General features: G+C 35.6%; 1 protein-coding gene across 2 annotated transcripts in view; it reads left to right on the top strand.

Annotated features, from left to right (window-relative positions):
* pard3bb (par-3 family cell polarity regulator beta b) overlaps positions 1 to 11,579 on the top strand; it is a 456,057-nt gene that overhangs the window by 168,252 nt on the left and 276,226 nt on the right. For both annotated transcript variants that reach the window (XM_073845438.1, XM_073845437.1), the window contains exon 8: positions 10,017 to 10,142. In XM_073845438.1, the coding sequence (XP_073701539.1) occupies positions 10,017 to 10,142 (126 nt within the window). The remainder of the gene's footprint in view (positions 1 to 10,016; positions 10,143 to 11,579) is intronic.

Here is an 11,579-nt window from a genome sequence, read left to right as displayed (position 1 = left end):
AGCATCGCCTATATAATTATTTAATATTGTATTAATTTCTACAGAGATGATAATCATATCTATAGGAAGCTTTAAATTATTACTTAACGAAATAAAACAAATTGAAAACAAAAACTCGTTTATGTAATCCGTAAAGATAAATTTCTCTCTCAAGGCGTCCAAAAAGGTATTGTACTCGAGGAGCGGATATAATATTCTTGATACTTCAAACTTCCATGTTCTGTTCTATAAATTTTGAGAATTAAAAAAATCAGGCTCTCATGAAATCTTTGAAATCAATCTTTGTATGGCTAGTTTATTCAGTTATTCAGTATTGTTGTGTTTCCCCTGTTTTATTCGTTTAATATTCAGAAACAAGTGCCTTTTTTTTTCAAAACATTTTTTAAAAGAAAGAATTCAACCCTCCAAAATTTTGTTTGCCTATGTCACAATATGAGATAAATCCAGCCCTGTAAATGATGCTGATTTTTGTTGCCAAATTGGTTTGGAAGCGTTGTTGAATAAACAAGTAACGTTAAACTGAACTTTTATGCCTGTATGACTGACAATTTTATTGACCACTGAGAAAGCATTGATTTGGTAAGATGATGGTTCATACCATGTAGAAAAATTACATTTTGAAAAATAGCTTAGATGTAGTAAACTACTTTTGCCGTGTTGCTGCTGTAGCTTAGCTTAGCTAAGGAATGGGAAACCACTACAACACTGTTATACGTCATCATACGTTGTCGCTAGTTCTTAATGTTATATCAGAGGACATGCGCCGATGTTTATCACACATTTCAAGATGTTGAAAAAAATGTTGTAGCGTTGCAAAAAGTACAAATGTACGGTGTACGCACCGTTCATTCACATGTACACATATGGCCGTAAGCAAAACAAACAATGCGTTATCACATGCACGGCAAATTGCAAATCTGTGGTGTAGTGGTGCCTTGAGAAGTGGGTAAATGCTTCATTTGTGTACAGCAAATTGCTGGAGTTCGAAAATCAGGAGTTAGGCAAAAAAGTGTGAAAGAGTTAAATTTTTGGAGTTTATTCTTTAACTTTCACAACAGTTTGTGTTACGGGATACTCCCTGGCTGTGTTGTATTTCGGAGTTCATTCATTGGTGTTCAGGGGCACGTTTTAACAATAACGTTACATCAGGAGCGCGCCATGACACGAGCCTGGTTCTGCCACACGATCGACTGATGAAGTTGTCTACTTCGTCATGAGGTAGGTAAAAAACTAACTCCAAAATGTTCTTTATCTTCTGACAGACAGCTGATTATAGCTGTTACGTTAGTGTACTGACGCCAATAACCGCGGCGAACTTTGTGTTGAATGAATCTCCGATGCAAAACATGGCTGTTTTGAGCGGACTTTTTTTCGATGTGAACAAGCTAATATTAGCTTACGTCTTTCTGTTCACCTTATTTTTTTGTAAACGAGTGTTTTGCTGTCAAATTTAAGTTGCGACTCGCTCAAGAAACATTCTGTTAAGCTTCCATAATGTCATGCCGACGAGACGAGGTAATATCTAGCAATGTCAGTAAACTGAAGTGTCTAAGTCTAACTTTACCCTGGCTAAAAACGATCATAGTTTAGCCATGAACGTGTAAAGTAATGCCTGCAATGTTTTGAGTCGTAACGGCTAACGTTACAAATGTTTTAGTAGTGACTCGTGACCTATGAGAGTTCGTGGCTTTCTTTGTTTGGAGGCCTATCTGGCCCTTCCCCTTCCCCCTACCCTTCCAACCTAACGAGAAATGAGACACCCCTAGCACTTCACCCCCCCCCGGAGCCAAGCCAGCTCTTCTCACCTTTATTCATAGGTTGGGGGGAAGGTGAAAGGTGAAATGGCAAGTTTAAAAGTGACACGAACGACCCTCATTAACAATTGTGAGGTTAGATGTTTGAAAGGTTGTGAAAAAAATGGAGGCACCAGTGCAATCACTTTTTTTGTGTGAAAATAAATAAATAATTTCTTCATTTTTGCTTATAAAGGTATAGGAGTAATACATCATTCTGACCTGTAACGGGTCCATTTTTATTTTAGTGCACTCACAATAGCCTATAAACAACTCATGCGTTTATAAAATAAAGGAAAACAGAAGATGCGCTTTCTGCCGTCTGTTCTTGAACATCGCTTCACAATGAACAAAACCTTTAAATTACCACTTTAAAACGAAATAATTCAAATCGAAAATAGAAACGTTCATTATGTAATCTGTAGGCCTAAAGATTTAAAGATATTTCTATATAAAGGCACGTCCAATTTAGAAATGGCGAGAAATTTTTCTATTTATCTCCATTATTGATGAATGTCTAAAATATAAAAGTAAGGAAAAGCCTAAAACAGGGCTGATTATATTTATTTTATAATTCTATTAAAATTATAATGTTATAGAATATACTATAAAATAATTATAATTACAAATTATACTGGCATAGAGTATATGTAAAACTTTAATAATTGTAGCTGCTTATATTTTCAGATTTTATGTTTCTCTGTTCTATATATCTTAAAATTTAGAGGATTTGCTGCAACGCAATTTTGTCCGATATGCAAATTATTTATTAGCCTATTAGTATTTTAATCCATAAAGCAAATGCTTTAAAAACACCTTTAAAAAATACTATTTTTGCATCCAGATGCTTTTAAAGAACTTTTCAATATACATGTTATCTTATATCTTAAATGAACTTGTATCTTAAATGTAAACCATGATTTCGTTGTATTCCCTGTGTAACGAATCTCTTACTTATAGCTACATTTTAGGTGCGTCTGAGCTTTGTTGTTTATGATTTTTTTAAAAATCAAGAGTTGCGCGCACTCAACAAAACTGACAAGACTCATTTGAACGCTTCTGATAGACATTGCATTCCTAACCCAACAGAATCGTGTGTGGTTCGTTATAACACTGTAAAAACGCCTAAAAAGAATTACGGTGCAGATTATCTGATCTTAATGTAATGCCGCAATTTACATTTTCTATTCATTTTCATTTTATTGTCAACAGACGTAATATATTGATTTTGTTTGGGCAGGGGAATATGTCCAATTTAGTGGCATTTTTTGGCCCCAGGTCAAGCCTTCCCCAGCCTTACACACGCTCCGCCTATGATACTAACTATATATATACCCTTAGAATATATAGCCTATATATACCCACTTAGAATAATTTTCTTCCCGACCCGACACGCTAAATTTAATTCTCATTTCCAGAATCTCACATTTAACCATTTGGAAACAATGTCGAGTATAAAACTTTTTTCGCAGTACATCCATTATATTTCCATGTTCCACTTTTAAGACGTATTACAGCCCTGCATTTTAGTCCGTCAAAGATCAAATGCGGGCTAAAATTATATTTTAGACATTCAGTGGTGATTTAAAAAAAAATTGCAGCGCTGGAGGAACCACGAGACCAGGCTACCATGACGGTCCTGTTAGCAGCATTGAGCGCACGTTCAGCACAGCTTGGAAGGGTTCCTTGTTTAAAGCTTACCACAAAACACTGGCAAAAGTAAATACCATGACTGTCTAATAGTAAGGAGATATTTTAATTATTTATTTAGAAACTACTGTTTTCTGAGTCAGTGATGATGCAGTTAACAGTCCTCATATCCTCGTTGGACGCGCGCCTTTAGAGAGAAATGCATCTCTATGGACTAGCTACATAATAAAAACAGTTTTTGTTTTCTATTTGTTTTTTTCGTTAAGTAGTAATTTAAGTCTTTCTACATATTTATTTATCATGTCTGACAAAAAAATAACGGTTAAATATTTTCCACTGAAAAAAAAATGTAACTGATCGAGCTTGAGCCTTCATGTCCTAAAAATGTGTTTTGCTCTCTCCGCACAAACGATTGGATATGCACCTAATAGCGCATATTTATATCTATTATTATTTATTTCTTTTATTTTACATCTATGGATTTTAGTTTAGCCAATTCGTGATTTGAGAAGGCAAATTGAAAGAGTAGGTCAACTCACTGTCTGCCGCTTGGTCTTTAAGAAACAAAAAGCTTACGTTTAACGAACAAAAATGCTCCAATTTTTTTTTCTAAATTAACTTAATAAAAAGGAAACGAAATTATAAATACTTTGCCGTTACATACAGAATGAATTACCGATTATGGCGCCAGATATTGAAACAACAGACATAAATACTGTCCAAATAGCCCTCTTTGTGCAGGGCTTGGCCACAGAATGTTGTTCCTTGCGCCACCTGGTGGATATTATATGAAGCGCAACAACGTTTTAAAAAAACCTAAAAAAGCCCCTGCAGGCCGCCGCGTGGCGACGCGTGCTGAATTGCAGGCTGCCGCGTGAAAAAAGACGCATTTTTAATGGCCAGATCTGTATGCTAAAAGTGATATCGCCAGAACAGGAGAACGGCTGAATGGATTTCAAAACGGTAAAACCCAACTTATTAACTCGGGGGGAGTTGGAGAATGAGCCTATTTCCAAAAAAAGTGGAGTGTTCCTTTAAATTAAGGAATAAAACACATACTCATTTTTCAATTTTACTTCAAATATATACAATTGTGTTAATAAATACAAACAGTCAGATATATGAACTGAAACTTTAATCTTACCTTCTCAAAGAAAACACACTTCTTGATTGTATCAAACAAAACTAAAGTCTGGGCACAGAAGACAACAGCAACATTTAGAACAAATAAACAAAAGTAAATACCTGGGCTTTGGGTTCGTTCTAGAGTTCCGGCATAATGTTTTCTGAAAAGTGGCAAAGTGAGGGAAGCTTATATCGCGGCTCCAGTCTATTTAACAGGTGGCGAAACCCGGGGTTTTCTACCACAGAAAATTTATCCGTATATCTTTTGCTATAAAAGCTGCCGCTGTAGTCATTTTAAAAGCGAAAAACTAAACCGAATACGATTTCAACCGAGAGGTATCGCTCAGTTCTTATTTAATTGAAACGAGGGAACGAGTCCTGCACGAGCCCAGCCCGAGACTCGTCCTTGTCCGACAATTTATCAGAACAGAGTTCGTGTTGCAGCCATTAAGTTTTGGATTCTAATGGCAAAGTGGCTAGATTTCGTTTTGTTTCCTTTTTAAGTTAATTTAGAAATATGTTTGGAACATTTTATGTTTGTTAAATTCAAGCTTTTGTTTTTTAAAGTAATGACCTAATGACCAAGCAGCCAGCGGCAATGAGTTGAGCATGTTTGATAAATTTAGCCTTCTCAAATCAACATGACTTGCATTAAATAAAATCTATAGACATAAAACACTTGATGCATTTCAGAATATTAATTTAAACATTTAACCTAGATAAATGTGCGCGGTTAGAGCATATCCAATCGTTTGTGCGGAGAGTGAAAGCGAAAGCAGGCTTTGCAGCTGACATGGAAGCTCAAACGCAATCACTTGCATTTTTTTTAATAACAGTGGAAACCTAAAATACACCATTTTTGTTGTTTAAGGTAAGAGTAGCCTACTACATCATTCAAAACTGCAAAAGGTGTACTATTATTATTTATGTGCACTCACAATATCAACAAAACGTTATATTTGTGTAAAACGGTGCTGAGCCAGATAGACGCGCTCAGTGCTTTCGTTAAATGCATGGTGTGTAAAGAAAGTGGCAATTATCCTTTCAGTTAAAATCTATAGACTTATTTTATTCAGAGTACTCCCTCATTAGCCCAACCCCCTCCTGGAAAATCATGCAAGCCCCCTGGGTCGCGTGTTCTTAAGTCCGTTATAACCGGTTATGGTCTATTACTGAACCTATACCGAATCGTCCTTGTCTGCATCGCGATGCATCGTAAAAACGATTAATTTTTATATATTTTAATATATATATAGACATACACACATACATAAATCAAATTTACACTTTTTTTTTATTCTATTTTTTTTACTTTTTTTCCCCCTCCAAATTCTGGTAAATTAAAAAATACAATTTGTAACACTATTTATTTATTTGGAAAAACTGACATATTTTACAGGATTCTTTGATTAAAAGAAAGTTCAAATGGACACCATGTATTTGAAATACAAATCTTTTGTGACATTAAGAAAATCTGTACTGTGATTGTGATTTTTGATCAATTTAATGCATCTTTGCTGAATAAATGTATTTCTTAAAAATAAATAAATAAATAAAATTGTACTGACACCATTCTTTTTTTAATTCTGGTGTTCAAAAAAGTAAATTAAACCATTTTGTTTGTAACACCTTATTTATTTGTGTTTTTATTTATTTGGAAATAACTAGATACATTTTTAGATTTTGGATAGATTTTTTAGGATTCTTTAATAATAGAAGTTCAAAGGAACAATATTAATTTGAAAAATAAGTCTTTTGTAACATTCTGAAAATCTGTACTGTGATTTTAATCAATTTAATGCATTCTTGTCCAATAAATATATTTTCTTTAAAAAAAGTAAAATAAAATAAATAAATTGTGTGTGTGTGTGTGTGTGTATAAAAAATTTAGTTTGGAACTTCATTCATTAATTCATTTGGCAGACAAAATACAAAATACTATAGATTGATTATATTGGCTTTTAAATTCCTGATTGGCAGGCCCACGCACAAGATGTGGTGGTCTAATATTGATTTTTCAATGACTGCCGAAAAAAGTGAGCTGAATTAATGCAAATATATTAAAGCAAATGAAAGTAAATGATTTTTGTAGTTTGTGGATTTTTTTTTTTTACAAAATTGAACTGTCAAGTATGAAGTTCTACATACTTCTCTTCCCTTTTGTGTTCGGCAATCGGCAATCGGCAATGATATGTTTGCTAGCTTTGGCACTAGTTTTAAAGTTTGGAGTTTTTGTGCATGAACAACTGAAGCTGTTCTGATTATGGCCTGCAGAAGACACTCTACTGGAGGTCACGTAATCTTCAAAGTGCACTTTCTGAATAACTTCGGCTAACTTTCACCTGGCATGAACTTCTGTGGAATAGCTCAGTTAATGACCAGATGTTTTTCCGGTCGAGCGCTCTTACTGTCTGACATGCACTAAGTAATTCTTTCTCTTTTCTGACTGAAACTGAGTCATCAGAGAGAGTCACGGGGGACTGAGACACCACAGGAGTCTTAATAAAGACCGATACCTCCCTCTAGAATTGACTCTTTTTCTCTCATGTCTCTCACTCGCTCCTCCTGTATCTCTCCATCATCCCCCTCACTCACGTCTCCCACAGGCCGTAACCTCCATCTGTTTCCTGTAGACATGCCGTGCCCCTCTCTCTCTCTCTGCGTGTCAAAGGTCACCCCATTTTAAGACTGCCGTAATATTCTCCAATGGCAAGACGAGCAATAACGTAAACAGGCCTGTTAGCTAATGCAGAGTGACTTCATGTGGACGGGAAGCCTTTAGCACATCTAATGGAGGGGTGAAGAGATCCTTCCTGAGCATTAGCAGGTCACACTCTCATGTCTTACACCAACACAAGGCTAATTCACTCCAGAAGCTGCGCTGTTCTCTTCATAGGAATTCCATGCCGCTAATCTGACCTCTGGTGTGTTTTGACGCACATTTGTTTTTGTTTTTGATCATTTTGTTTAGTCTGAAGGTGATAATAGGAGACGTTATTAGTTTATATTAGTAATTCTCAATTTTACTAGTCTATTAGTTGAGAATGCTGAATAGTTGGTGTGGTAACACATTCTTGGAAAAAGAATGTATCTTAGGCAGCACGTTAATGGTAATAATAAGAAATGTTTTTTAAGCAGCCAATCAGCAAATTAGAATGATTTCTGAAGACAGATTTGCTTGTCTTCATAAAACTATTTGACTGTTAATTCTGTATTTAATAATGCATCTTTGTGGAGCATAAAAGAGTTAGTTTAAAGCATTTTAAAAATCTTTCTAAAATCCCTAAACCTTTGAATGGTTATGTACAGTTGAGGTCAAGTGTTTACATACGCCTTGCAGAATCTGCAAAATTGTAACTATTTTACCAAAATAAGGGATAAGGGATCATACAAAAAACATGTTTTTTTGTTTGTTTGTTTGTTTAGTACTGAATAAGACATTTTACATGACGTTTACATATCGTCCACAAGAGAAAATAATAGTTGAATTGATAAAAAAAAAAAAATGACCCCGTTCAAAAGTTTACATACACTTTAATACTGTGTTGTTACCTCAATGGTCCATAGCTGTTTTTTTTTAATAATAGTTGTTCATGTGTCCCATGATTGTCCTTAACAGTTTAATTTCCCATTGTTCTTCAGAAAAATCCTTCTGGTTATAGGCAACTCTTCCAGAAGGTTCAAATACTCACTGGTGCTCCAGAAGGAAAAACTATGCACTAAGAGCCGGGGATGAAAACTTTTTAAGTTGAAGGTCAGGGTAAATTTAACTTATTTTGTCTTCTGGGAAACATGTAAGTATCTTCTATAGCTTCTGAAGGGCAGTACTAAATGAAAAAAGTATGATATTTAGGCAAAATAAGAAAAATCGTCAATTCTTCACTCTGTTCAAAAGTTTACACCCCCGGCTCTTAATGCATCATTTTCCTTCTGGAGCATCAGTGATCGTGTGAACCTTCTGTAATAGTTTCACATGAGTCCCTCAGTTGTCCTCTGTGTGAAAAGACGGATCTCAAAATCATACAGTCATTGTTGAAAAGGGTTCAAATGCACAAAAATGCTGAAAATCCAAAGAATTTGTTGGACCTGAAGGACTCATGAACAACTATCACTAAACAAACAAACAAACAAACAAAAAACAGCTGTGGATCATTCAGGTAACAACACAGTATTAAGAATCAAGTGTATGCAAACTTTTCAATGGGGTAATTTTTACAAATTGAACTATTTTCTTTTGTGGTCTTTTATGTGAAATATCCAGGTCAGTACTAAATAAAAAAAATAACATGCAGTTTGTATGATCCCTCTTATTGTGATTAAATAATTGCCATTTTGCAGATTCTGCAAGGTGTGTGTAAACTTTTGACCTCAACTGTATGTGTGAATTTAAAGTAAGGCCGCATAGCATAGCTGTTGACGTTGATCTGCGCTGCAGCTGTGGACAAGTGAATGTTTTTAGTGATGTGTAGAATCATAAACAGGCCGGTTATTGTGGCTCCTGCTGTGAGCTGGCTGTCAGCAGCCCAAGACGAATATACGTAGTCTCTTTAATACACTTACCGAAAACTCAACCTTTTTCCCTCCAGTCAAATATCACCTCTCTGAGGAAACCATTTCAGTCCTGTGTGTCTTCCTAAACGTCCATCTGAATTTCTGCAAAGGTATCTTCCATAATTTGTCCATTCCTCTACAGCACGGCAGACACTTCTGCGGCCCACTGTAATGTATGAATGTGTTATTCAGGGTGAATGAGCTTGTATGCAGTGCCTGCGGGTGAAGACTGAGGGATTAATACTCTTCTGCCGTTCATGATTCTGCTTTATGAGTTTTTCTAGCCTGATAGCCTTTATCACTGCCAGCCATAGCGCTGATGTTTTGCCAAGCGGTTTGTTTATGTGGGTTCTTCACAGTGTTTGGGGGGGACAGTTCACTCGAAAATGAAAATTCTGTTATTAGATACTCATTCTCATGTCGTTCCAAACCCTCAAGACTTTTGTTCATCTTCTCTAATTAAGAGTTTTTTAATGAAATCTGAAAGCTTTCTGACCTTGCATTGACAGCATTGCAGCTACTATGTTCAAGGCCCAGAAAGGTAGTAAGGACTTCGTTAAAATAGCCAATGTGACATTGGTTCAAACATAATTTTATGAAGAAGCGGATCTTGAATGTGAATTTATCCTAGACTAAAACAAAGCCAAATGCATTGAGGAGACGTTTCCTCATTTTAGAAGGTCTCTACAATACACTAGTGTGGGCAGTGTTGATGTTATTACTTGATTAAGTAGTTTTTTGTAATTGTTATGTAATTACTGTGTAATTACAGTGTAATTATTGTGTTTTTCATGTGCTGTTGTTCTATTGTAATACAATGGAGCAGCCTGTCATGGCCAGTTGCTGGCTGGTGCTGTGCTCTATTTTGTGGGTAATTTATGGTTTTCTCTCTCTCAGGGCTCTGGGTCTGCACATTCGAGGCGTGGAAGAGAACAGTCGCTCCAAAAGGGAAGGCATCTTTCAGGACGACGAGTGTATCGTTAAAATTAATGATACTGAATTAATGGACAAATCCTTTTCACAGTGAGTCTCTTTCTGCTTCACTTTCTGATCTGCTGTTTCTGTCCCCACCTCCTGATTTTCTTTCCTTCCTGTCGCGATACTTAGTTTTTAGCCCTATCTTTTCATGTCATGGTTGTAAAAACAGGCATGGCGTCCATTGTTGTACTCTATTTATGGCTATCAACTCTGGACTGGTCTCAAAAGCAGAAAAACAGTCGACCCACGGCGACAGAGCCCATCCAGCAGTCATGGTCATTAGCTGTGCACTGTTTGGTGTGTGTAGCAGATCTTCTCCTCTTACGCTGCATTACAGCACGCTGTCATGCTGATTAGAGATCTGCTACCCAACCCAAAGCTGTCAGGATCTGACAAATAATCAGGTTTCGAGGCAGTTTTTAACATACAAATGTTAGATTTGCCTCAGTTTTAATAGTATGATCATGATATGAGGAGAACCCAAATTCTGCATACATGCTTCATTAGATGGCTATGGAAGCCCGTTTTTGCCACTGAATAAAAAATAAAACAAGGTTATTGCGACTTTTTATCCCACAGTTCTGATTTTTTTCTCAGAATTGCTTGATACAGCTCACAATTCTGACTTTCTTGGAATTTTGAGATATAGACTCGCAGTTTTGAGAAAAAGTCTAAAAAAGTATATATCTTGCAGTTCTGACTTTATAACTTGCAATTGCGAGTTTATATAACACAATCCTGGTTTTTTTCTTACAAATGTGAGTTTGTATGAGACATTTCTGACTTTTTTCTCAGAACTAAGATATAGACTCGCAATAAAAAAGTTATAATTGTGAGTTTATATCTCGCAATTTTGACTTCGTAACTCGCAGTTGCAAGTTTATATCTTGCAATTCTGACTTTTTCTCACAACTGACTTTTTTATCTAGCAAATTCAAGTTTGTAACTCCAATTTCCGAGACTTTTCTTGCTATTTCGAGTTTATATCTCACAGTTCTGACTTTTTTTTTGTAAGTGCAATTGCTTGTTTTTTTTTTTTTTCAATTCTGACTTTTTTCTAGCAAATGTGAGTTTATATCTCATAATTCTGACTTTTTTCTAGCAAATGTGAGTTTGTATTTCGTAATTCTGACGTTTATGTCTTGCAACTCTGACTTTTTTTCTCAGAGTCTTGAGATACAGACTCACAATTCTGAGAAAAAAAGTTTATGTCTTGCAATTATGACTTTATAACTTGCAATTCTTTGGGAGGTTATATCTTGCAATTCTGACTTTTTTCTAGCAAATGCAAGTTTGTATCGCAATTCTGACTTTATAACTCACAATTCTTTTTTTCTCACAATGGGGGGTTAATATCTTGCAATTTTTCTAGCAAATGCGATTTTGTATCTCACAATTCTGACTTTAATACAATTGTGACTTCACGTCTCACAATTCTGACGTATTTCTTGCAATTGGGAGTTTATATCTCACAATTCTGAC

The sequence above is a fragment of the Garra rufa genome, chromosome 8, assembly GCF_049309525.1.
Source record: "Garra rufa chromosome 8, GarRuf1.0, whole genome shotgun sequence".
Classification (NCBI taxonomy): domain Eukaryota; kingdom Metazoa; phylum Chordata; class Actinopteri; order Cypriniformes; family Cyprinidae; genus Garra; species Garra rufa.
This window is presented reverse-complemented; position numbering and strand designations above follow the sequence as displayed.